Source organism: Balearica regulorum, chromosome 27, assembly GCF_011004875.1.
Source record: "Balearica regulorum gibbericeps isolate bBalReg1 chromosome 27, bBalReg1.pri, whole genome shotgun sequence".
NCBI lineage: Eukaryota > Metazoa > Chordata > Aves > Gruiformes > Gruidae > Balearica > Balearica regulorum.
The window spans coordinates 4328206-4355630 of record NC_046210.1 but is presented as its reverse complement, the minus strand read 5'-3'; the positions used below and the strand labels follow the sequence as shown (position 1 = coordinate 4355630).

The 27425-nt window shown below is 47.3% G+C and overlaps 2 protein-coding genes and 1 long non-coding RNA gene across 3 annotated transcripts in view; 1 reads left to right on the top strand and 2 right to left on the bottom strand.

Annotated features, from left to right (window-relative positions):
- Window positions 1-9193, bottom strand: part of LOC142598301 (uncharacterized) — a 29303-nt gene extending 20110 nt beyond the window's left edge. Inside the window, exon 1 of the long non-coding RNA XR_012832578.1 lies at window positions 9103-9193. This is a non-coding gene — a long non-coding RNA (uncharacterized LOC142598301). The remainder of the gene's footprint in view (window positions 1-9102) is intronic.
- Window positions 9194-11365: 2172 nt separating this feature from the next.
- On the top strand, window positions 11366-16162 carry NEFL (neurofilament light chain). The gene is made up of 4 exons (XM_075736602.1): window positions 11366-12477; window positions 13092-13216; window positions 14186-14502; window positions 15572-16162. Exons 1-4 carry the CDS (start codon window positions 11422-11424, stop codon window positions 15757-15759), a joined length of 1686 nt encoding a protein of 561 aa, XP_075592717.1. The 5' UTR covers window positions 11366-11421; the 3' UTR covers window positions 15760-16162.
- A 4756-nt stretch (window positions 16163-20918) lies between these two features.
- On the bottom strand, window positions 20919-25691 carry NEFM (neurofilament medium chain). The gene is made up of 3 exons (XM_010302064.2): window positions 24515-25691; window positions 24120-24244; window positions 20919-22878 (listed from the first exon to the last, which is right to left on the bottom strand). The coding sequence occupies exons 1-3, from the start codon at window positions 25574-25576 to the stop codon at window positions 21507-21509; spliced, it is 2559 nt and encodes an 852-aa protein (XP_010300366.2). The 5' UTR covers window positions 25577-25691; the 3' UTR covers window positions 20919-21506.
- Window positions 25692-27425: the final 1734 nt, after the last annotated feature.

The window sequence follows — 27425 nt, the reverse complement described above, 5'->3', positions numbered from 1 at the left end:
GAGGGCACTGCCAAGGACTGATGCAAGAGAGTTTGCTCCCTCCTTTTTCATTTGCAAAAGGTCAAATCCCCTTTATCAAGTCCCATCCCTCCCTAAGGATGCACAGAGAAGCTGCGCTTAAGTTTTTCCCTCGGGCTGCACCTGCCTCTTGCTATGCCCTCCACACCAATCCTAGGCCCGTATTAGACCTCATGCAGGCATTCCATCCCTGAAAAATCCAGGGGTGGTGGTGGGGGAAGTTTCTGCTCCCTTTCTGCCCTCCCTTGTCCCCCTAAATCGCAGCTCCCTGGGGGTAATTCCCGGCTGGAGGAGCGCACCAAACTACTGCAGTCCTCCGCAGGGAATGGGAACCCAGGGGCAGCCCTTCCCGCAGCCTCTGGCTTCCCTGCTGTGCCCACCACTTCTCGGTCCTCCCCACTCTGAGGCATGGCAAGCCTCCTGAGGGAATGATTTAGGTCAGGTTATATGGATAGTAACTCTGCTCCTCAAGGCAAGCCCTAGATGCAGTTGTGGAGTCTTGGCCAGCCTAAGCGAAACCTGCAATGCGTTGGTTTTTTTTCCTCTCAACACAGCAGCATCAAACCTCGGGGGCCATTGAACTCCATAGGTTGCCTCCTGTCTTACTCATCAGGCTGCATTACTATAAGAAATAACTCCTCCCTTTCTCCTTCCTCCCCCTCAGCTATCCCACACACATGCACCTCGAGGAGACAGCCCAAAAACGCACCTTCGCCTCTCGCTGACTGCGCTGTGCCTACAAATAGCGGCATTTGTTTCCTACGGGCTGTGCAGCGCTGCAGGAGCAGCTGTTTCCAGGGCTGCACGCTGACAGAACGGCTTCTCTTTTTTTCAGCAAAATCTGCAGACTCATAGCATCTAATCAGTTTTCTGAACATCTGATCTCCAGGCTTACTGGTTTTAACCCAAATTTCAAATGTTACCAGATTTAAAGATCATATTAGTTACAAGAACAACCCAGCTCGTGCCACTTCTTTGCTCAGATTGATGGAAACAAGAGCCCTGCCACACTCACAAATCACCTGAATGAATACAACAGAAGGAGCATCCCAGCCTAACAGAGAGTTACACGCGTCCCTAGATGTTGCGGATAATGTGACAATTTCCTCTTTGCTATCTTCATGCACACATGAAAAAGAAAGATTAAAACCAAGTTGCATGTAGCCACTCCTGAAGTAAAAAAAAAAAAAAACAAAAAACAAAAAACAAAGGAATTGATGAAACTGCTTTCCATGTTGAGCAGGTAATGAGTATAACAAACACACTCAGTATCTTTTCCCGGAATCATAAAAAGGTATCTTGAAATCTTTTTCCCAGTACTTCAAAAGCACAAGTACATCTTAGAGCTTGTACAAATGTCTTCACCAAGATCTTTTAAAGTGTATTCCTCCTTATGATGATGCACCACTGTCTTCACTGATCAAGAAGTGCTACTTCTATGCTTTATTTTTATTAATATTGCCACACACTGTAGAGCTCCATCAGTCTGCTAGATACTCTATGTATATAAATTCAGAGAGAGCGCCTGCTCTTAAGCACTTGCAATGTAATTAGGCAAGCAAAAGCTGGAAAGGAAAAACATTAGCTAGAAGTCTGAGGCATTGAAGACTCAGCCTCTAAGCTGTTGCTTTGCAGAGCAAAGGAGCTGCGAATGCGCTTCAGGAGTACCTGACTTGCTCAAGACAACACACAAGGACTTCCCCAAGTCTGGTTACAATCATTTTTAGTCTGTGTCTATGGACTGTGCTTAGACCTGTTTTTCTCATGGTATGAGAGGGCTTTTTAGCCCATGAACATAAAGGAGACATTTTTCAACAAAACAACAAAGCAGCATGCACACAGGATTATTCCTCTAGACACAGTGACAGCATATAAACTACTCGTACCACTTCTGAGGTGCCCCGAAAGACGCAATACACTCTCCTTATGGCACAGTATGTGGTGCAGTAACACAAAGAGATTAACAGTGTTTTATCCTGTGGTTTTATCCTTTACCAATTGAAAGTTTCCAAAAATTCCAGTTCAAAGCACGGAACTGGAAGAGAGAATCTTGGCTGGATTTATAATGCATGAACTGATGCAAGTGTAGCAACTCCAACGGGCACAAAAAACCTCCTGGTTTGATGGTTTAGTGAATTACATACTTGAGAACCCTTTGCTACCATCTCTTGTCTTGTGGTAATTTCCTGTTCCCATCCATTTTTCATTTTGATACCCATATGCCAGAAAAAGAGAACATACAGCCATTACATGATGTGCTGTAGATGAGAAAGCCCTCTCACTTTTCCCACCGGTCATCCCATCAGGCACGAACCGGGAGGCAGTGAGAATCCACCCACAAAACTCTTTGCTACAAACAAATAGCTTTTACGCTCCTGTCCAGCTCTGTTATTCTGCAGTGCAGACCGCTGCATTCAAAGGTGAAACATGACCTTTCATGTTTGGCTTCAGTATTTGAAATATGCTTATTATAGCTTCACAAACATCCTCTTATGGATTCCATCAACAGACGCAGAAAAATGAGAGATAAAAGGATATATCTGGCTACCTCATCTTTCCTAATCCCCTGTCTACTCAGAGCTATTCTCTACAGCACCATCTCAAGTGCTTTATCCTACCTCATAATAAATGGCCAGGTTATTCTCCTCGAAAAGCAAAGTTAATACCATTTCTAGTCAGTTCTGATGGCTGTGTTTGTGAATCAGCAGACCCTTGAAGATTTATCTCTTTTTTTACTGTGGAGGCCTAGAAACTGCCCTCCTTTCAGCTGCTGCAGGAATTTCATCCCAATTGCAACGGAGCAGCTAGGTAAACCAAATAATCTCCTACGCCCCCGTTGGTTAATTACTGGGGCCAGTGTAATTGCGTATTTCACCATTTCTGCTGCAGACAGGAAGCAGACTATCACTTAGAAGGTAACGCTTAAAACCATCTGCTCGACAGCACAACAGCCCTTTGAGATTTTGGAGTAACTAAAACAAATGACTGAGTAGCTTTTGGCAACGCCAAATAAACAGACTGAGACTGGTTAGTTAGAGATGCTAAGTGCTTCTGAAGTTGTTATTTCAATAATACGTTTCGCTTATACAAAAGCCAGATTCATTCTGCAAGCTTCTACTAACCTGAGGGTCTTTTAAAGGGTCTAAGATAGTGACAATGTCAAGTGCTGAAAATACTAAAACTGAAAGTCCTTAAAGTCCAGATCTCCAGAAAAAAAACAGGCTCTGAACTCCTACTGGCATCAAGTACAGAGGAAACATATCCTGGGAATAGGACTAGACAGAGGTTAAAATTGTAAAAAGAGTTAATGAATGTACATTTAACAAACAAAAAAATATGATTATGATGATTAAGCCAACTGAAAAGAATCAGTGGAGATTTATTCATGTAAACATTTTGCAAATGCTTAGAAGATACAAACAAAATGTCCGGCACAGCTAAATCTAGCTCACCATTTAAGTTTTTACCACTAGTCACAGAGAGGGCTAAGAGCTTATCATCAGGATAGGAGAAATTTTAAGAGTGAGTATGATAGATACTGATCTAATCAAGTCCTCCCTTCTGTTGTGAGAATGATGGAATGCCTAACGGCAACGCTTAGTACCTGCACAGGGCTCCCTGACACACGCATCACGTTCTTGCTGCTAAACAGCAAACCAGAGACTATTCCCAGGCTGAGCTGATTCTCCCACAGTATGGGACTAACTATATTTTAGGCTTCGTAATCATAGAAGGCAATGGCTGTCACATAACATTATAGCTCTTCAGATGTAGTAACATAAGACAAAGCCTGGGAGCTTGTCAAAACTGCAAACCATGAAAAATTAAATCTTTTTATTGTTCAGCAAGGAAAGACCACAAGATCTGCCTATGACTCAAAGTTTCAGGGTTCCAGTTTTTGAGCAATTCCCTTTTCACTCCCCCACACTAAAAATGGGAAAAAAAACAAAGGAAAAAAAAAAAACCAATAGCCATTTTAATGGAAGTGAAATATTTCTATTTCCCTCAAAAAATTGCACAAATAAAAAGAAAAACCAGCAATTCCTCATCTGCCCTGAGTAGTAGTATCAAGAAAACACTTGAATTCTCACAGCTAACATATGCCATGAGAGCCCCTCCATTAGGCTGTATGATTTAATCTATACGTTAGAGTGGTGCAAAGCCATTTTCTCTCTGGGAGGAGTAATGCCAGAGATTAACCCCCTGCAGACCTCTGCAAATGCTTCAATTAAGTTATAGCAGCGTAAAACCAGAGCGACAGGCTGCATTTCGTATTCCATCCCAAGCATAAGTCCTTGACTATCATCCTTAATAACCAAATATAATACCAAGAATCTGATGCATGCAAGAAGATCTGATATCGGAAATTAGGCGCACTGGCTGCAGAAGTTCAGTAATTTTATTCATATACTGCAGAGCTGAGCAACTTCAGCTCGCTGCTGTGAACCTTAACCAGTCAACACACTGCAGTACAACAGTCAGACAGTTTTATTGCTCACTTTCCTTCTATGTTTTATGGTCAGCAGTACACGCCAGACTATTAAATAATGGGATGCTTATATCTTGCTAAGAAATGCTTGCACATGTGCATGGAGGGAAGATTATACAGATACTAAAAGGTAGAGGGGGCTTTGTGTACACCCCACATAAATTTTATTGCTGCATATGCAGCGAGGAGAAAAATCTCTCAAAGGTTTAAAGAATAATTGAGTTGTATGGAAAGTATTCCTCAATTGTTCATCCAGATTCTGTGATCAAAGGAAGAACACATCCTGGTAATCAGAAATTCAGACTATGCTTAAGTTCCCTGCAGACCACAGATAAAATATCTCTGCCTTCTAATTGTGCATGCAGTCTACAAATAAATACTCTTTTGACCCATATTTTATCCTTATTGTCATTCATACTGGAAAGTTTTTGGAAGGAAATAGAGTCTCTGACTGCATTATGAGCCTTTCATATGCTCTCAATTGTACCGCAAATGCAGTCTCATCTGTTCTACCCACTGCATCACCAACAGAACTAACTTCAGCTGGCGCGGCCAATATGTGGTCAGCAGAAATGGGAAAACTGGGAAATACCGACACTACTTGCCTCTGGATATTGCTGCTGATATGAGTATTCAACTTCAAAAATATGAGGGATATTAAATTTTTCTTCTTATTATAATCTACAGTTGCTCAAGCACATGTTCTTAAAGCATACATCCCTCAAACAAAACTACATATGCATAATGATTGTCACTGAGCGTTTAAAAATTTGCAGTAGTCATAGAGCTGGTTTCCCAGAGCAACTCTTTGGGTCATAGCAACACTTACGGTTCACTTTGTCTTTCCTCCTTAATGTTCAGGTAGTTCACTGTTCTGATGAGAATGTCTCAGGTCTTTAACTGAGTCCGTTGCTTAACACGCACGAGTACAGACTGTACTCCACTGACGCCACTGTATAAAGGCACAGGGAAATAAAGATTTGTAGGCATACATATTCAGCTGCCTCTACAGATAAAGACATATGCACGGAACAAGGCATGTAAAAGAACTCATCTTTTTCTGCAAAAACAACTGTAACAAGTTGGAATTTTTCAAAGGGGTTTAGAGGAGTTTTGTGTCCAAATTCCTTTAGGATTCAATGGGAATTAGGCATTTAGAGACACATGAAAATCTCATTTGAATCATTATGCTTGGTGTATATTAATTATGTCGGCAGAGCACTCTGCTTTCAGTCAGCTCAAACAACTATATTCACTTCAATTTAATAACACTTTGAGAAGGAACCGGGTAAGAACAGTAAGGCAGAAACACTGAAGACTGAAAACTATTACAACCACATTGTGAAGAACATTTTAATATGCTAAAAAAAAGGTTTCCAAGGCAAAAATTAAAAAATACAAGGAGTGACTTAGATAAGCCACTGGAAGGGGGAAAAAAACATGCTAGAGGTTACAAACACCAGCAAGGTAAAAAAACCAGGCACCGATCCTATCGCTTTCTTCCAACCCCAGCATGTTACTGCTATGGGATATCTACACGTCTATCGGTTGCTCTGTGATGTACCATAAGATCTGATTGATTCCAATCGTGCACAATCCAGTGTAAACTGGATGTTACAACCATTAAGATTGATGAGTTAATACTAACGAATACAAAGAAAGAATTGTGTTCTATAACTCACCAAATCATGGAGCGGGTGGCAGGAATATTTGTTGCAATTCATCAGAAGTTGATTCTGAGAACTGCCACAATTACTCTTTCATGTTTTATGGCATCGTAAGATACCACTTTTTGAGGTGACAGCTTTACGACAGGTAAGATCGCTCACAAGGAGACAAAAGGAAAAGATGAAGCTCAGATCATCAGGTAGCCTTAAGCGACGGGACTTCAGAGAAGCCTGCAGCCCAGTGCCAACTTACAACAAGCTTCTGATGCGGCCCTGGGTCTCTGAGTAACTCCTTACTTCTCACGTTGGTGGAAGACCCATTCAAGCAATGAGACTTTGCAAATGAGTAAACGATCTCTTTCAAAATGGGCTGAGTAGGCTTTTTCAAACCATGTGCGTTGCTCTGCAGCTGGCACAATAGGGGAGTTTTATCTTATTTGTCCAAGAACCTTCTTGTTTATGCTTAATTGCTGGAATCAAATAAAACCAGAACATCTATTTAACTGATTCTGGGAGTTAAGATCTAACCCTTGAAACGGCGAGGAGGAATCTGCCATCAGATTTTGTGGCCTAGTTTGGAGTCCTGATCCAAAAAGCAAACAAAGCTAATGAATCTTCCAATTAAGCATTCATTGATAGAGCTCTGATGAAAGAAATGCCCGGCTCTTTCCTCTAGCTCTTGTAATCAAGAGACAGAACAAACTCAAAGTGAGCAAATCAATGTTACTGTGCGCAGCAAAACAGAATTGGTGTAAGCAATGATAAAATAATGAAAGCTGCTCAGGCACTTACTATGTATGGCACAAACAAAGCAAATAGCTGTTCAAAAGAAATAAATTAAATGTGTATTAGCATTTCTTCTGTGTCTTCCAGATACTGTATTTTGGTCCTTGCAGACAAAATTCCGCATGGACTTTGACAATTCATGTTAGTGTTGTCTCATATTAAAAGGACTGTTTGGAATATAGAAAGCAGACTTCCTAAAATGCAAGATTCATTCCAATTCATAAAAGAAAAATTCAGCAGGATTAAGAGAACCTAAGTAGAACAGAGTATTTTCATTTGCACATTTCAATTCAACTCATTCAGAGATTTTGATTTAATTTTAAATGTACACATAAGATCCGGTTGCCTAACTTCAGGACAAGGGAAAGAAAACGGGACCCATTACTGCTGCGTGGGATTTTCAAAATATTCCCCCCAATAGGTAATTAGTAACATACGACAGCAATTTTCACATGCATTCAGCATAGGGTCAAAACTTAAGAACAGCCCAGACAGATGTAGAAATTCTAGCACACACGAGAATAAACCTCAAAGAAAGTTCTTCAGGGTTCTTCCCCCCCCCCCAGAAGTTTTAAAGAAAGAAGTAGCTATAAGCACAGAAAGCATTATAGAGCAACTTCAAAATTATGAACCAGACTTTTCTCAGATGTAGTTCCCAGAGGCTTCAAGGAGAATTCTCTTTTTCAGTTTTTCAACACAGCTCTCTGTGGTAAGATCAATAAAAGGACCTATGGGGACAGCTTGGCTGTTGGCAGGCTTTACTGCATTCCCAGAGCACTAAATCCTGGCACAAAGCATTGACTGCTACAATGGACCGGTTCCAGCTCCCCCCTTTCTCCTTCAGAACTGCTCTGATCAATCTTATCAATAAAAATCAATCAATCCATAAAACATGGTGCCACTGAACGCCAATACGTTGATTTTTGAATTTGCAGTAAATTTATTAACAATTACAGAACACTGGGAAAGGAAATTGCTTAATCCTGCTTTACTATGTATAGTATCTCTCGGCTGCCTGTTTTGTGAGTATAGGTACCATGCATAGATCAGCTCTTGCCATCTCGTTTTATATATTCTATAAAAAATTACGATGTTGCACCACACATCAGAGCTACGTAACATTTTCAACAGCGGAGGTGCCCGATTCCCCACTCTCTGACCTGTGCCTTTATGGAGTAGAAACAATTAAAAACAAAAAGTACAAACAATCCTTTTGCTTTTCTGACTTGGACTACTCAATTTCTGTGCAAGTTCAAACTAAGCAGGCACAGCTCTCTTTACGCTTCTGCAATAAGACCAGGAGCAGACAATGCAGACTTTGTTCTGCCATCCACCTCAACCCCAAACGTACCTGTCACACTGCTGGGGAAACCATTCTTTGACAAATTAAAAATAAATTTAAAAAAAGGCAGCAAACCCCACGAGACTTCAATGCCCAAGTGTTTTGCGGCGTAGGGGAATTTTCACTGACTCTGGTTGCATTCAAGTAATTTCTTGGTGCTGAATGAGGCCCCAGCACAGGGCTTAGGCCTGACTCTTCCCTGAGGAAACGCCATTTACAGACTGAGTGCGTGTTAATTATGTAGTATGTAGCAGAGGAAAATGTATGAACAAGAATGTATTGTCATGGAGTTGCTTGCTTTTGCAGCAGGAGCACAGGACTGCACAGCTGCCATTTTATCACATCCCTACTGTTATTTCTGTATCATTCATCACGATAATTTGCATTATTTAGGTCAGCCAGCCTAGGGGAGGTTTTATGGGATGAACCTGGACTTGGGATTCTTCTGCCTAAAGTCTGTGTTAGATGAAATCATGATACTCACACCTAACTAAAACAGCAAGAGAGCAGCTTTAGCTTCAGCATATGGAAAGGGACATAAAGCTGGGTGACTCAGCTCATCTCTGGTGACCGCCTGCCTGTTTATTTCAATGCAGCCTTAAACAGAGGTGAGACAAATGGCACAGACCATTTCATTCTAGTTGGAAGCCAATCTTTATCCTGCTCCTCTGTTCATTACTACTTCAATGATTTTTCTAACAATGACATATCAAGGGACTAGATTATACTCTGCATTATGGCAAAAAGCAACAAACGGGAGACAAAGGGAATGGGGAAATCAGAGTCAGCGCTACATGTACCTGGAAATACAAGTTTCCCAATTAGGATGCGTTCAGTAGTAGCTTTCTTTTCCTTATAGTAATAAAGCTTCATCCTTACTCTGAGTCACACTGAAACTCAACACTGCAGGGCTGTCTGCAGACACGCTTCCCCATCTTCCTGGCACACACTGCTGGCAGAGAGGAAGGGGTTTTCCATTCATTTTCCCTCTCTAAAAAAATACAAGAAAGAATATTAACAGCCTACAATCACAAAGCTTACTTCCCTGGGATATGAAGGCAAGTTATTTTAGAAGCTGAGATAGATTCCTTTATTAATACACAGCATAATAACCGATACCATTAATAATTAAATCTTACACTCAGATTGAATGCAGGGGGGATTAACATAAATCCATTGGCATGAAACAAGGTATGCCAATTTGCATTAGCTGAGTATCCCATAACAATTTGCGTTTAGAAGCTCACCAAATCCCTGACCAAGCCCGCTGTGAATCTTTCCATCTGCTATATTGCTCATTTCTTCCCCAGGTGCTCTGCAAGCTACACAAGCTACCTTTTGGGGGGGGGGCAAAAGTCAAAACCAATCTCTATTAGACCTAAAATTCATTAGCACATAAAACTATACCTGTGCTGCTGTACTTTGAATATTCAGAGTCTGAATAATGGCTAGCTGTTCTAACATGCATGAATGCAACTGAAATTTAAATCACAAATTTTGAATAAAACTTTGAGTAGAAGCCTCGCTTGCAGTGCTTGTAAACCGAGAGCGGTTCCCTTGATCTTTACGGGGACACTTTAGATTTGCAAACTAAAGTATCTCATCAGCTCTACTGTGACGTAGCGACGCGTAAGCCTTTACCAGCTCTTAGTGCGGTTCATTCCATCCAGCACGAGCTCAGATGAAGAGGCTGGACCTTTGTACCTCTGACAGGCCACTGCCCTTCCCAGCTTAATACCCCTCAAATTCAAGCACCCTAACACCTATGGAAATGATACCGCACAACAGGTACGTTTGAGATCACTAGAAGTAAGAGACATAATTAAACCAAACCTGCTCTACCTTTAGCAGGTGATTGGTATTAAGCAAACATACCTCTGTGCCAGAAATACTTGAGTACCATTGTAATTAGCAACAGGCATACAGATTAATTTATGTATATTACTAAGCCTTTCCCTTTCTTTAGGGAGCAACTAAGAATTTTTGTGGTATCTCTCTTAATAAACATCCACCAACCCACGCCTACATTTATTCCTTCCTCAAGAAAACTTTGAAGAGGGTTGTTTTGGTTTTTTTAATAAATTTGCCCTTCTGACTCAGAAAGGCAGATTATCATTGCCTCTTTGAGCATCCAACAAAGTCTGCGCTCAATATATTCTTAGCTTACTTCTGATAAATCCCTACTGCATAAATACTGTTTTATTTTAGTCAACCGGTGGCTAATAATCTGGGTCAGAGGTGGCTGCAATGCAGCTGTCCAGTTTTACTCTCTGTATTAGCCAGATTAGGCAAGGATAAATATTCAGTTTCTGTGGTCCAGGTCTCAGACTTGCCTCTAGAGGATTTCAAGGAGCAGAGGAAGGAAAGCCAGATAACGAGGTATTAATGCATTCTGCTAGGACTGCGAACCACACCCCGTATTTGTTTCTTCATTCATGTAATTACCTGGTTATTAGGAACCACTTGCAACGAGGACACGGTGAGGACAGCAGGAGCTGGAAGAGCACAGACACCTTGTGAAAACTGCAAATTGGAGGAAAAAACCTCCCACACTATTCAGGAACGCAGTCTGGGGGGTTTGAGGTACAACGAGGGCTGCTGCACCCCGGCCTCACTGAGGCACCGGGCCTCCCCAGGACCCCAGCCACCAGACGGGGTCCGCATCAACCTCCCCAGGGCTCCTGCCGGGGCACCTCACGGGGAAGCAGAGGACGAGGAAAGCGGGGTGTTACACACAGCCCCGAAGCGAGCCCCAGGCGGGCCCGGTGGGGAGCTGAGGCAGAGCCGAAGGGCGCCCGAAGCAGCCCGCAGGTGGGCCCGAGGAGGGCTGAGGGCCGGGCCGGGGCCGAGGGGGCCACGCCGGAGTGGCCTGACAGGGAGCCTGAACCAGCCCGGCCTCACCCCCCGAGCCCGCGGCACGGAGCGGACCTGCGCCCAAGGCGGGGCGGGCCGTACCTCAGCGCGGCGGCGGCAAGTGCCGCTCCTCCCCGCCCGGCCCCGGCCCCGGCCCCGGCCCCGCCCGGCGGCTGCGCCCGCCCGCCCTCCCCGCCGATAAATAGGGGCGGTCGGTCAGCGCCATTCCGCAGAGCAGCTGCTGATCCCCCCCACCTCCTGCAGCCATGACCTCGTACGGCTACGACCCGTTCTTTCCCTCCTACAAGCGGCGGTACGCCGAGCCCCCGCGGCTCCATGTCTCGGCGATGCGCAGCAGCAGCGGCGGCTACAGCTCGGCGCGCTCGGCGTACTCCAGCCTCTCGGCGCCCGTCTCCTCCGTGTCGGTGCGGCGCAGCTATGCCACCTCCAGCGCCTCGGGCTCCCTCCTGCACTCGGTGGACAGCCTCGACCTAAGCCAGGTAGCGGCCATCAGCAACGACCTCAAGTCCATCCGCAGCCAAGAGCGAGCGCAGCTGCAAGATCTCAACGACCGCTTCGCCTGCTTCATCGAGCGGGTGCATGAGCTGGAGCAGCAGAACAAGGTGCTGGAAGCCGAGCTGCTGGTGCTGCGGCAGAAACACGCCGAACCTTCTCGTTTCCGCGCCCTTTACGAGCAGGAGATCCGTGAGCTGCGCCTGGCCGCCGAGGAGGCGACGAGCGAGAAGCAGGCGCTGCAGGGCGAGCGGGAGAGCCTGGAGGAGACGCTGCGGGGGCTGCAGGCGCGGTACGAGGAGGAGGTGCTGAGCCGGGAGGACGCGGAGGCCCGGCTGCTGGAGGTGCGCAAGGGCGCGGACGAAGCGGCGCTGGCGCGGGCGGAGCTGGAGAAGCGGGTGGACAGTCTGCTGGACGAGCTGGCCTTCCTCAAGAAGGTGCATGAGGAGGAGCTGGCGGAGCTGCAGGCGCAGATCCAATACGCTCATCTCTCCGTGGAGATGGACGTGTCGGCCAAGCCCGACCTCTCCGCCGCCCTCCGCGATATCCGCGCCCAGTACGAGAAGCTGGCGGCCCGCAACATGCAGAACGCCGAGGAGTGGTTCCGCAGCCGCTTCACCGTCCTCAGCGAGAGCGCTGCCAAGAACACCGACGCCGTCCGCGCCGCCAAGGACGAGGTGTCCGAGAGCCGCCGCCTGCTCAAGGCCAAGACGCTGGAGATCGAAGCCACCCGCGGCATGAACGAAGCGCTGGAGAAGCAGCTGCAGGAGCTGGAAGAAAAGCAGAGCGCTGATATCTCCGCCCTGCAGGTCTGGGGGTTTGCAGGAGTTGGGGGGGGGAGGTTGTTAGACGGGGCGGGGGGCATTGCTGCAGACGGGGGGGGCATTGCTGCAGACGGGGGGGGCATTGCTGCAGACGGGGGGGGCATTGCTGCAGATGGGGGGGGCATTGCTGCAGACGGGGGCATTGCTTCTGGCTCGTCCTACGGCTGTACCGCAGGTACGAACCAGAGGGTATCCTGTCGTTACAGTGCAAAACGCCACAGAGCTGTAATGCGTGGCATATCGTTTATCTGTATACCGAGAAAGCCTTAACTCTATCATTACACAAAGATACCCTTAAGCTAGAACGAGAGAAAGCACATAGAGGCTAAAAGCGAAACAAACCTCGTGCTTGCATAGCAGAAAATCGGGTTCCTAACGTAAAATAGGGACGGAATAACGAGGCGTAGGTACAGGGGTGGGAAACCCTGCCAGGGAAGGTGGGATTTGGTACAGGGTGCCTTTTCGGCTGAGGATGGAGTTGGAGCTGTTCGTTTTCTCGGCTAGAGCAAGGTGACGTTAATAGGATTGGAGAAATTCCTTGCAAGGTATCATTGCTAGACATGGGAGAACTAAGAATTTTATGCTGTCCCTGCCAACAGGATACAATCAACAAATTAGAGAACGAGCTGAGAACCACCAAGAGTGAAATGGCTCGGTACCTGAAGGAATATCAAGATCTGCTCAATGTGAAAATGGCCCTGGACATTGAAATCGCAGCATATAGGTATGATTTGGGGGGGGGGGATATTTAAATAAGTCAAACTTGCGTCAGGTTCCCCTTCTCCCTTCAAGGTAATTTGTTTACCTAATGTCATTCCTCCAGCAGAAATTTTCATAGATAGCTGTCTGAGTTGAATCAGGTCTCCTCCATTGTCTTGCTATTGGAAGAAGCAGTGCTTTTGAGGCAAAAGATTTGCTTTAAGCAAAATCTTCAATATGCAGCAAACATCTGTGAATATAATAGTATGTATATGCATACAGAACTCTTTGCTCAGCAACGCGATCTCAGTTCTCCATCTTTACAAAACCTCTTAACTGCAAGTACAGAACAGGTATTCGTATCAGTGACACTTCCTAATACAGATGGCTGCGTTCCCAAAATTGGAAACCCCTTACGTGCTTTTAAGAAGGAATTTTGTTTCTGATTCACAGAAGCAATCTCCCAGAAAGTAAATATTTTACAACAGAATTGCTGCTAAATAGCTGTTTAATGCTTTGTCCCAGATACTGTTAGAAATTGTAAATGCTGAAATAGACTTTCTATGAATGCCACAAGGGGGAATACTGAGAAGGTGGCTATAAACCTTATCTAATAGCTAAATATAACATCAAATTGTTATATCTGCATTGTTCTCGGCAACCCTGCAGGCTGCCAAAACACACCTCTAACTTCACCTGCTATAGGAACCTAATCCTAGAGGTTTTTTCCCCCCATTATTTCTCCTAACAAGGAAAAGTATTAATTCACCAGTAATGCACACCTCAAACTTTTAATTTAGTCCCAGAAGATAGGGTAGCATTGCCACGTGGTTATGCTGCAGCAGTATTGAGCAGATAACAGCTATGAACCAAAATACTGTGATGCTTTGAGCAGCACAGGTCCTAGAGACTGCACACTTAGGAGTGCAAAAACTAGCCCATAATGAATAACTAAGTCATTTCTGCTTGGTTTTGTGGTTTTTTTTTCTGCTAGGAAACTGCTGGAAGGTGAAGAGACCCGGCTCAGTTTCACTAGTGTTGGAAGCATCACCAGTGGCTACACCCAGGCTGCCCCGACTTTTGGCAGGTCTGCCTACAGCGGTCTCCAGTCCAGCTCCTACTTGATGACAACCCGTTCCTTCCCCACGTACTACTCCAGTCACGTCCAGGAAGAGCAGATTGAAATAGAGGAAACAATTGAGGCCGCTAAAGTGGCGGAAGCAAAGGCAGCCCCTGCAGAAGAAGGTGAGGAGGAGAAAGAGGAAGGTGAGGAAGAAGCAGGAGGTGAAGAGGCTGAAGAAGAGGAGGAAGGTACTTACAGTTACTCTCAAATCTCTCTCTTTCATGCTTCACCCTGCTCATATGGGCTAAAACCCAGAAATCCTGATGAATTAACACTGATCAGACCTCTCCCATTGTCTGCTCACACAAGCACAGGATCGTGGTGTTACGCCCACAACATTTAAGCAGGAACGGCTGAATAGTGAATGGAAGATAAGGTCGCTGTTCACTATCAGGCAGGTTACAGGACTGATTATACTCCCTTGGAAACCACTAGCTGTTTTTCCATTCAGGCTTCCAAAATTAAGAATGAGAATACTTTTAACAGTGTGTAATGCAGTATTCATGTAGCAGCAAACAGTACTTTGCTATTACAGATGTTCTCAAAAAGAAGGAGCAAGAACATCTTGAGCTAAGTACTAATTCTCAGAGTAGCCCGTGACAATAGGAGCGTCAGCTGGTGTCTGTGGATGTGACTGTTGGGTTCAGCAGATAGCAACATCTATTGTCTGAGGTCTAGGTAGTTTTTTTGTTCAGCCAAAGTATATGCCACTGCCTTGCTGCCCCATAATTTATTTACCAAACTCACATTTTTAAAGAAAATGTAGAAGTAACGTTATCCAGAGTTGCTTTTCCCAACTTCTGTTGCGTAGCTCTGAAGGATTTAACCTAAATGTATCTGAAATGCATTGGTTACTGCTGAACTATCCTAGGAGTTTTTTAGCCTAGAGATTGATTATAATGAAATGATAAAGAATGATGACAAGATCCCTTTTTGAACTCAAGTCTTTGGATAAGGCTTAAAGCGATGAGTCCACAGTCAACTACTATTTTTCAAGGCCATGACTTTGGAAAGGCCTATGTAGCATTCTGCTCCCTCTGAAATCCAGGATAAGTTGGTTGTGTAGTTTTGTCGTTCTCCCTTGCAAATCCTGGACAAACATCCCTGCTTTCGTGCCAAATCCGTTGCCAGCCCCATCATGTTTAGCTGGCTGCTGTCCAGGGGTGGGGGATCGAAGGGTGCAGGGATGCCAGCTCCCCTTAAATTGGGGTTAGGAACAGTACGTAGTTGTGAAATGCTGCTTTTTGTCTTTTTAAGGTGCTAAGGAAGAATCTGAAGAAGCCAAAGAGGGTGAGGAAGAGGAAGGAGAAGGGGAAGAAGCAGCAGCTGAAGAAGGGGAGGAGTCTCAGGAAGCTGCTGAGGAAGCTGGTGAGGAGGAAAAGGAAGAGAAGGAGGAGAAAGAAGCAGCAGGAAAGGAAGAGAGTGAAGTGAAGAAGAAGGCTTGATTTCTAGGCAGTCTAGCTTTCCCATCAGGTCAACAGAATAAATGACAATTGACTGAGCTAAAATTGCAGTCTCACATATTTAATTCAGTGACCACTAAGGTTTAAAGTTAATGATCTATGATGTTTCTCTCTGTGCAGAGTATCAGTATGCTTGCAGAGCACCCACTGGCTTGCTCCCTGAGTGCCGCATGGTCTACACGTATGAATTCAGGGGTTATGTCTTTCTTGGGTGATTCAGAACCTTAAAATTTAAAATGGGGGGGGGGAATAAGTCATGGGAATGAAAGTTATCTTTAACTTGCAATTAAAATAATTATGGAAACCTTGGGTGGGTAAAATAATGGAGGCTTCAATAAGTATGTGCAATAAAGCTAGTCAATAAAGTTACGGAAATGCTTACACAGATTCCTTGTGCGTGTCATGTGTCACTAATGCACTTAAAAGGTTGATAAAGTGGTGTGTCGCGCTCATCTTTCAAGCCCTTGTAACAGGAGATGGGATATTGGTTCCTGTCTCTGGCCGATGTGCTTGGGGGACTAATAGGGTGGACAAAATTTCTTGATGGGGCTGTAAAATTTCACGTGGAAATCTTAAAATAGTGAAAATACACTGGGGTCCGAAGGTGCTGTTAGATTTGTGATGGGTCTCACCGGGCTGTTGTCTGCATGCAAGCTCCCTTGTGGCCTTTGAAAGAGAAAATTTAACAAACCAATACGGAAGCAAAATGCAAATGCGTTTAGTACCTGAGGCTTGGAGCGATGTCTGTATATTAAGAAGAAAAAAAGCTGTGGTGAGGGGTGTGTGTGGGGGGGGGTGTCTCTGCTACCTGGATAAGCTGCTTCTCCAGGGTCCTATCGTAGTTCCTATGGACTGAAGAGGCTCATTTTCTTACCAAATTTGTCAGAGCCTGTTAAAGTTTTGGGTGCGAGCTAAAGAAAGGTCTAGTCTGTGAGCAGGCACAAAGTGGGAATGGCTCAAAGAGCAGCAAAGCCTGGCAATTCTGACAGCCGCACCAGCGTCCAGTGGCCTGAGCCTGTCTTCGGTCAGCTAAAGCTGATGCATAAAATTAAACCTTGTGCTAAGGGCAGGTACTGGACTAATGCTGCAGATTAATCCGTTTTAAATAAATGACACCCATGTTAAAATGGGCATTACATGGCTGCACTAAAATGTTTCATCATCACGTTTAGCTAGGTGGGGTTTTTTGCATAGAATTTGGGGGAAATGTTTAATTTTGTACGCTGGCTTCGTGGTATCAGTTGACTTGCATTGGTTCTCCTCGATGGCTCGTTCTGAAAGGAAGCGTGTTATACAAATTTTCGGGGTGTTCCAAAAGCATCTCCCTTTTCTGTGTTGAAAGAGTTATAAAGATGATGATGATGAGGTAAGCACTTAAAACAGTTATTTCCTTCTATTCCCAGGAAAAACAGCAGGAGAAAGAAAAAGAAGCTTCGGTAAGACCATTCAGGAAACAGAGCTTATATGCGTATGTAGTAATTCCAGTAACTCCAGGGAGTTCCAGTATCACTTCCAAATGCTTTATTTTTCCCCCTACTTTCTTGGGCTTTTTGATGCTTTTGAGAACCAGAACACAAATTAATTTTCCCTTTTTTTTTTTTTTTTTTTCCAGCGTCTCTTTCAAGCCTTACTTTTTCTATTCCCCTTCTGCTTGTAATGGAGATTTTTCTACATGCGTTTATGCAGAGTTACTCTTACAAAGCAGATTTTATTTTCTATCTCCAGGGAAGTGGGGGTGAGCAGCGGGGGGTACTTGCAGTCCCACGGGCCACAGACTCGGCCTTTCCCCAAGCACTCTGAGCTCCTTTTAACTTTCCAATACCCGATTTCGCTTTCTTTTTCCTGTCTCTTTTTTGCAGACAAACTCCTTCCCTCGGCCCTTTGCATCCCTTTCGCTCCCAGGAAGCGATGCAGCTCTCCGAAGCGTTGCAGGCTGCTGGGGACGCTCCCAAACCAGCGCGTTTAGAGACACGCCAGCAAAGGCATTTCTCCTCGCGGCGTATCTCGATCCTATCCCCTCTCCTTATGTTATTTTTAACGTATTGCAGCTAGAGGAGAGATTTCACGTAGGGAACGTGCGAGTCACAGCCGTGGCAATGAGCTGCGCTGACCGGCCGGGTTCGTTACCCCCGGTCCTGACTTGCTGCGGAGGAGAACTGGTGGGAGGGAGGATGGAAGCGCGCGTTGGCGTGCCGAGATGCTCTGGGGGTCGGGGGGATCCTACTGGCAACACGTGTTTTACCTCCGAAAAGCCAGGAGCTCGCTTTGACGCAATGCAGTAAAAGCAGGCAGAGGGAGACACCATAGAAACTTTGACCCAAGTTGCAGCTGCAAGTAAAGCCCTGAATTTTCTGTTTTCTGACCCTGAATTTTCTGTTTTCTGACCCTGAATTTTCTCTTTTCCACCCCTGAATTTTCTCTTTTCCACCCCTGAATTTTCTCTTGCTGTTTGGGCAGACGGGGTCTGGATCAGGCCGAGATTTCAGAGCAGGGAAGAGAAATACAATCCCGAACGCTTTTCTTGAGATACACACCCCCCCCCCTTCCGCTCGGCAGGTATAATGCTAGAAATTTACCTTCTAGTAACTAAATAATTGCCAACTCGTCATTCGCTGCCTTCCTAGGTTAGTTTGAAGAGTAGCTGAATTCCGAGCAGGGAAGGAAGAAAGCCTGCAGCGATGGGGAAAGCACAAACCCTGCTGCCTGGAGAAAATTCTAGTGCCTGACTCAGCTCCCTGGCCATTCCGTAACGCTGTCCGGGTTGGTTCCGCCTGGGATTTAGTTCTGGGATGCTGCAAATCTCTTAATCGTAGCTCTTCCACAAGCCTACAAAGATCCTGGGTTAGAGCCCTCCAGCTCCTGAACTCACGGGGGTCTTGGTGCCCCACCTTAAATGAGACACATAAATCTTCACGGTAAATCCCTTTAATTATTGTTTTTCCCTTGCGTATTGATCAATGAACTTCCGTGCCTGAAAGTAATTAATCCCTTCACTGGTTATGCACAGTCTGAAGAAGTAATTGGTGCAGAACAGGCAAATAAAACGCTATTTATGCATCTCTGCCCTGGAATTATGCTATCTTTTGAAACCGTTTGATTGCAGATGTCAGTAGACAAAACCTCTTGGCAACATTAAATATTAATCAGTTCTTATAGTTTTATAAATATTTAGAAATGTGTTAACCAGTTGCTTATTTCTCTTAGGAGTTGATGGAAACATTTGCAGTGGGAGATAGTCTAAACTCACAAATTTATTTTGTGTGTTGGAGCAGAGGGGGGAAAAAAAAAAAGGCAGTTCTGGGTAATAACTAAAGGCTGAAGTATGTTTTGGGTGGAAAAGGAAGGGAAATGAGGATACGCACCAGTATTCTGGGGTATCAGCTCCTCCGCAGTTTGTGACATTTTAGCAGATTCTAGGACTTATTTGGAAGCGCGTAAACAGAAAGTTTTATGTTAAATATTGGTCTCTGGTTTAATTTTTGGTTTTAGTCGTGGTGTTCTCTTGAAAATTTTTATTAGATCCAAGAGAAAAATAGCTTCGGTGCTCACCAAGCATCGGGCGTGCCCGTGTTTTAACGTGACTCGGTGCGAACACTTCCCGAGCGTGACCGGGCTGCTCAGCTCCTTGTTCCTGAAGGTACAGTTATTTTTGTGTCACACACACACGTCGCTTCCACAAATAAGCTCGCTGCAGAGAAGCTGCCACTTAATTTGCTAACTCCGCTTTAATTAAACGTCGCTCAACCAGCAAGCTGTTGAGCACAGATTTCCATTATTGGTATCAGCAGGAGAAACATTCATTCCTTTGCTACACAAAGACATTCAAATTTATTCGAAAGGCTTATCTGCCGTGGGCTCCTGACGATTTTGCCAGTGAAGAACATGCAGAACCCTTTCAATTAAAAACTCCTTGATCTCCGGTTATCGATAAGGGGAAAGCATTGGAAGGCGTATGCAAATCGGAGAGATTTTGATCAGACCCTCAATTAGGGAACAGATTTCGGGGCAGTCTGTGTGCTGAGCCCAGGCTACCGTAAAACTCATGTGCATTTCTTCGCTGGCTATGCTGGGCAGTAGTCTTTGCTTTCCTTCTGCAACGTGGTAGAAATAAACACAATATTCATCCCATAATAAGCCCTATTAGCTCCCCAAATTGGAGCCCTCCTGTTTTTCCCTCTGTTTCATTCGTCTCCGTTTATTTTCTACGTAGTGGGATGTCAGAGGGCCCTTTAATTGGCTTTCTTCCTCATAGAGGCACTCTGGAAGGGGCAGCAGACGTAGGCCAAAGCTCAGGAGGCCTTTCTACTGGAAATTAAAAATTGCTTTAATTTGGTTTTATCCATCAGTTACACCAGGTATGATCTGAGCCCTACCCAGCTGCAGTTCAGCCTCTGAAAGGGTCTCATTTCTACAGTTATTTTTAAACAGACAAATATGTTAAAAAAAATGAGTTAGGGATATTTTTGATACATGATACCAGTATCATCTCTGGGACAGTTTCCTTTTTCCAGGAATTTATTTGCTCTCAATTTGGGAGTTTTGTGTTTAGAGGCAGATTGCAGCTGTTGATTATTTGAGACAGAAATAATATAATTAAGGCAGAAGGGGAAAAAAATAATCAGTAGCTACCCCATTTTAATGAACACATGGTGTCTTGGTTCAATTAGTTAATGGATCTTTGCACACTTAAGTGACAAATGAGTGCCCTAGAAGATACCACAACCAGTTGTGGCTCACAGACAGGCTAGCTTCTCAGGGAAAAAAAAAAATTTTTTTTAAAAAAATCAAGGAATGGTCTAGAAATTGCCACCTCTCTAAGGCTCTGCTTGCTGAGCCCGGTGTGCAGGGAGGGAAATTACCCCCGCAGCCAAGTTTATAACACCATTCCAATTCTAGCGGTTCCTCTCTGCTCCAGAAAGCGTGGGACGCAGCTCCCGAGGATTTGCTTAAACCAGCTCAATAGCTGTGTTACGTTACAGGAAGAGTGTTCATCATAGCCCATTTCGCTTATTTGCTAAATGAGGAAATGAAAAAACACCTCAAGCAACTTCCCACCCCACACAACTCTCTTCCTGTTCAGGACCGAGTATCAAGCTCCCAATCCCAATCCTTCCTTGAAGAAAGTCACCAGACGAGTCATATTTTCAGTATTGACCTTTATTGAGCAAGAACTGCTGTGACTGTTTTACATCAAACAACAAAAGGTTGCGTACTGTGCATGTCAACTAGGTTCTCCCATGAGCAAAAGTCCACCCTAATTGCACCAGTGAGGTAAACATAATTATTTATAAGTAGCTTTTTTATTTTTTAAGGCTAGGAGAGTTCTGGTTCTCATGAATATTCTATTACTGTTTTCTGTTTGGTTTTGGCTCAGTTGGTTCTTTGCATAATACATCTTAAGTCATCCCTCAGATATGTCCCTCCAACAGCTCAGGAAAATCAGAAAGCTTCCTTTGCACATTTCATCTCATGCACTATTAGTAGTAGTATTTGTTTTAGATCCCCAAGCTCTGTGGAGGGAGCACATCTTGAGCCTGCATGCATTCCCCCCCCCTCCCCTATATTGCACAAAAAAGTAAAATACTGTGTGTCTGGAGCCTCCATGAGAGAACCCGTTCTGCTTTGAAGCCGTCACTCACATGCATTTTGCAGTTGTCATATGGCTTAACCTTTTGCACCAACCCAAGCTCTTTAATTAATTTTTTTTTTTAATTTAGCTATGATTTATTTTATTCGGTCTCTTTAATCTCTTTTACTACAGCATGTGAAGTAACTTTCTCCACTTTCTTGGTGGACACTAATTTCTCCTCAAAGCTTTCTTCGTGTTCCTCTACCTTCTGAGTGACTGTCACTGACTTTGTGATATACGTGGTTGTACTGTCCCCACCTTCACCAGTGATTTTCTCTGCTTTTTTGGTTACTACAATTTTCTCACCCTTATCATCGGTTGGGCTCACATCTAGGCCATTGGTGACAACTCCCTTGTCTTCCTCCTCAACCTCCTTCTCTTTGGACTCTTCCTTTTTCTCCTCCACCTCACCATTCACTGCAATATCTTCTTTCCTGGACTCCTTCTCTACCTCTGCACTAATTTTTGTTACCTTTGTGACGGTGACGGTCTCCTCCACCACAGCCTTTTCATCTTTGGCCGGGGAAGCTGGCTTCTCTGGAGAGCGGGGCTTCTCCGGGGTCGCCGGCTTCTCTGGAGAGCGGGGCTTTTCTGGGCTTGCCGGCTTTTCCGGGGTCGCCGGCTTTTCCGGAGAGCGGGGCTTTTCTGGCGTTGCCGGCTTCTCCGGGGTTGCCGCTTTCTCCGGGGTTGGAGGCTTCTCTGGTGTCGCAGGCTTCTCCGGGGTTGCTGCTGCCTTGTCTGGAGAGGTTACCTTTGGTGTCGCCGGCTTCTCCGGAGATGGGGCTTTCTCCTCCTCCTTGGCTGGTTTCTCACCACCCTTCTCCACCTTCTGTTCTTTTCCTGCTTCTGCAGCCGTTTCCTTCTGGACAGCCTTGGCCGGCTCTGTGACAGGGGACTTCGGGGGGGATTTAGGGGGTGACTTTGAGGGAGGTGTTTTGACCTTCTCTACCTTTGCTGCTACCTCTTCAGCTTTGCCCTTGGCCTCAGCTTCTCCCGCCTCTTCTTCAGCCTCCTCTCCTTCTTCCTTCTCCTCTATTTCTTCTTTTTCAGAACCTCCTTCTTCTGCAGCATCAGATTTTGCGGCTTCTTCCTCCTCTGCTTCCTCTTCCTCCTTCTCCTCTTCCTCAGGTGCAGCTGCTTGTTCTGCAGCAGCCTTCTCAGAAACAGTTTCTTCCTCTACAGCTTCTTCTGCTTTTCCTTCCTCCTTTTCTTCTTCCTGGGCCTTGGCTGCCATTTCTTCTGCAATGGCTGCTAGGGCATCTTCCATTTCAGACTTCTCATCCTCTACTTTTGTCTCTTCAATGATTTCTTCTACGAACTTGTGCTGGACCTTCAGCTTTGGTGGTTCGATTTTTGTCTTCTGAATTTTAGTGGATGCTATTGTGACAGATGGTTGCCTGTGTGTGAATATGGGTCCAGTGATGCTTCCAGAGAAGGCACTGAATCTTGTCTCTTCACCCTCCAGTAGCTTCCTAAGGGAATCCAGAGGAGAAAAAAAATGAGCATAGAAACCCAACGTAAGGGACAGCTGTTAGAATATTTCCCTCTGTCAGCAGGATGAAAACAGTTTTATGATGTGGAATATGCTAGAGCTGATCAGCGCAATCCAGCCCTCACAGCCCCAGTTCGTCTTTCCTTGACTCAGCTCTTTGGTAAGATTCATATTCAGCAAACGGCGTTTAGCTTGGTTTGCGTACGGCAAGTGGAACACCTTTGGCTGGTCAGTTGAAATCCAGCCTTAATGTCAAGAGCTTTAGCATGGCGTAAGTCAGCACAGAGTATGATAAAATAATTAACTTCATAAGATGCGTTATGGCTTAGGCAAACTGATAATTTGACACAGCCGCAGACCCAAATCGAATATTGTGGCTGAGCGGTTCAAAGCCAATTAGAGCGTACGTCCTAGTTCGGTGGTTGGGGCATCACCTTTCTCATGTGGCTATGAAAACTGAAGAGACTTTTGTTCAGCTAGCGTATTTGGCAGCAAACGGCTACAGACCCGAGGGCGTCTGTGTTTGTCTGAACAGCCTCAGGAATTTAAGCAGATCTGGAGATTTTTGTTTGTACTTATATTCAAATGCATGTTTTTCATCTAAGCCTGTGACCCAAAAAAATCAGCAGTTCTGATGAGAGTTCTAAAGTGATGCAGAGGAGACTAAAAAAACCTGCCAGGTGATGGCAATAGCAAGCAACATTCCTGCTCCAGATTGGAGCGGATGCCTTTGAAGGAAAGTTGAGCAAGAAAAGCAAAAGTGTTTGTGACAGGCAGATTGGCACTCCCTGCTTGAAACCATGATCAAGCGGCTGCACCGTCTCTCTCAAGCGATAAAAGGGAATTGGAGTGACAAGCACCGACTGCTTGGCATATGCAAAGCAAGCAGGAATTAAAAATAAAACTTGTCTTTTGTAAGGAAGGGCAGGATGCGGCACCAGGGCGGCACTGCACTGAGTCATGCTGTCTGTGCCCACCGAGCTGGCTGGGAGCTTTGCCACTTACCACCAGAGACGAGTCCCTAACGAGCTCTGCTTTCTCATTGCAAACGCTCCTTGGGTCAGTGTAGATTTTTAAAACGTTGTGATAATTTAGTCAAGTTCCAATTTTACTTGGGTTTACTGCATTCAGACATTTCTTGTCTGTGACAAAGCTTCCCAAGCCAGCAGCATCTGCAGTGCTATTAATATTCTAGACACGTCCGCAAGGATCCTACTGTACCTGTATGCAGCAATTTCAATATCCAGGGCCATCTTGACATTGAGGAGGTCCTGGTATTCCCTCAAGTGACGTGCCATTTCCCACTTTGTTCCTCTAAGCTCGTTCTCCAGCTGATGGATCGTGTCCTGCAACGGAGACGCAGAGAACCTCTGTGACACAGACACAGGCTTCACACAGGGCAGGAAAAGTTCTCGAAAGGGACTTTCACAAACTCCTTCCCTGGGAGGCAGTGCCAGGATCAGAGCAGGACCCGGCCGGTTCCCACCGCCCTCCCCGACATCTCCCTCCCCCTGCACCCACCCCAGCATCCCTCGCTGCAGAGCTGGTACCCAGGCACCCCCCCACCCCCCCCACCCAAACTGGGCTTGGCAGAGCCCAGGACACCTCCCCGCTACCTGGTAGGTGGTGAGATCGTTGTTGTGACGCTCCTCGATGTCGCTGAGCTGCCTTTCCAGCGACTCCTTGGTGCCGCGCACCGACTCCAGCTCGATGCTCTTGGACTGCAGCTGCCGGCGGTACTCGGCGATCTCCTCCTTGGCGGAGCGGATGGCCTCCTTGTTCTGCTCGGCCGCCTCCGTCAGCTTGGCGTAGCGGCACTTGAACCACTCCTCGGCCTGGTGCATGTTGTGGTCGGACTGACACTCCAGCTGGGCGCGGATCTCCTTCAGCGCCGTGGTCAGGTCGGTCTTCAGGTAGTCCTTCCTCTCCACGGTGGCGTGGGACGCCTGCAGCTGCGCCAGCAGCTCGGCCACCTCCTCCTCGTGGTTGCCCCGCAGGAAAGCCACCTCATCCTGCAGCGACTGCACCTTCTTGTCCAGCTCTGCCCTCATCAGCGAGGCCTCCTCCATCTCCTTGCGCAGGGCGCGGATGGTGGCCTCCGTCTCGTCGCGCAGCCGCGCCTCGTCCTCGAAGCGTTCCCGCAGGCGCTGGATGTCTTCCTCGATGTGCTCCGAGTCCAGCTGGATCTGCGCCTTCTCATGGCTCACCTGCTCCAGCGCCCCGCGCAGCTCCCGCAGCTCCTGCTCGTAGGCATCGCCCAGCTGCGCCCTCCCGGCGTGTTTCTGCCGCAGCGCCGCCAGCTCCGCCTCGATCTCCTTGTTCTGCTGCTCCAGGTAATGCACTTTCTCGATGTACCCGGCGAAACGATCGTTCAACCCCTGCAGCTGCTCCTTCTCGTTGGAGCGGCTCAGCTTCAGCTCCGCCGCGCCGTTCAGCAGCGAGGACTGGCTGACATCCAGGCTCTCGGCGGAGCTCAGCACCGTGGAGCCGTACGCGGCCCGCGACCCCCCGAGGTTGGGGCGCTTGTAGGAGGAGGAGACGGTGCTGCCCGAGCCCCGGGACCACGACTGCGAGCGGAACCCGCTGGACGGGGAGGCGCTGGCGCGGCTGTAGGTGGCCCGGGTCTCGGTCACCCGGCGGTACGAGGGGTTGCCCAAGGGCTCCATGGTGTAGCTCATAGCGGGACGCTGAGGGGGAGGAGGGCGGCAGCGCAGCACAGCTCCGGCCGCCGCCGCCCCTTATAAAGCCCCGCCGGGCGGCAGCGGGGCGGCTCCGCACACGTGTACGGGGGGCGGCCCCCCCCGGCCCGGCCCCGGCCCCGCCTCCGCTGCTCCGCCCCTCGCCTCCCCCGCTCCTGCCCCTCGCCCCGGCTCCCCCCTCCCCTCCCCTCCCTTGCCTGCTCCGCCGCCCCGGATGCCCCCCCTGCTTCCCCTCCTTCCCCCTGCTTCCCCCTGCTTCCCCCTGCTTCCCCCTCCTTCCCCCTGCTTCCCCCGCTCCCCTCCCGCTCTGCCCCCTCCTCCCTGGCCGCGGCTCCTCCTTCCCCCTCGCCCGTCCCTTTCCCCCCTGCCCCGCTCCCCCCATCCCCTTCTCTCCCCCCTGCTCCCCCTTCCCCTGCTCCTTCCCTCCCGCCCTGCTCCCCCCCTTCCCTGGGCCATCACCCTCTTCCCTTCCTCTCCTTTGGTATTCCTTTTATTCCTTTTAGTGCTTTCGTTCCTTTTCTACCTTCTCCCCTCTCCCCTCTCCCCCCCCCCCGCCGCCTCCCGCAGCGGCCATGGCGGAGCGGAGCGCGGTGCCGGCCCCGGGCCGCTGCCGGGGGCGGTGGAGCAGCGCCCGGCGGAGCCCGCAGGGTAGGGCCCGGGGCCGGGGCCGGGGCCGGGGCCGGGGCCGGGGCCGGGGCCGGGGCCGGGGCCGGGGCCGGGGCGGGCAGCGGCCGGTGCAGCACCACGGGCAGCTCCCGCGGGGGAACCCCCGGGCAGCCCGGCGGGGAGCAGGGGGCAGAGGGGCCCCGAGGTGCCTGGGCCCCCCCTCCCCTTCCCCGGCCGGCTCTGACATCTGAAGGTCGGAGCGGGCAGAGGAGGCAGGCCGGGGGGGGGGGGCGGGGGGTCCCCGGGTTGCTTTGCGGCAGCGATCGCTCCCTGCAACGGCTTCGCCTCCGCCCGGGGGGAGGACGGGCGCCGGGTCTGCGGCAGGGTGCAGCCGGGCAGGAAACAAGAGTTTGAAAGAACCCCCCCCCGGCATCCAAAATCCTTGATCTGGATTCTTCTTCCCCTCCCTTTCTTCCCCTCTTTTCCTCCCAGCCTCACATTTTAATCTAACGCTCCGTGCATTGCTTAGAAATGAATTCTCCTCCTCTGAAACCTTGTTTAAAACCACGTTTACACGGTACAGCACGCTTTGGAGGGGTTGCATCACGGTGACTAGCAACCATCCAGACTTTGAACTCCTCTTGGATGGATTGCAGCTACACGGGCGATTGATTAGTAAGCTGCAAAGAAAAAAAAAACAAACCCACAAAACCCCAACAAACTGCTGGTGCTAGAAAAAGCCCTGCTACAGCTCCCTTCGCAAAGCAGAGGAATGCTGAGGGGGGGAGATTTTAACTCCTCGTTCAGAAGGGTGCTGAAAAGGGTCTGCCTGCGTTCAGCGCTCTATGGATTTTTTTAAGCCGGTGATCTTGTTAACAGGCAAAATCCTTCTCAAAAATCACCTTCTTGCCTTTAACCCGGGACACAGACAATTCCGGGGTTTGATGCTGCTGTGTCTTCACCGCGGAGAGTTTGGGAAGTCTGAGGGACAGGGTTAAACTTTGCAAACCACATGGAGCATCGTACCTCTGCTGGCTCATTAATATGATGCTGTCATAGGACTGCAGCACTGCAGTCAGTGGAGAAGTCAGGATAATCCAAGGCATCTGCTGAATTGTATTTGCAAACACAGGCAGTTAGATCCCCTGTTTAACCTCTCTGGAGTTTTATACGATAAACACAGAGAAAAAGGTTTTATTAGGATTGAAGCAGTCACGGATTC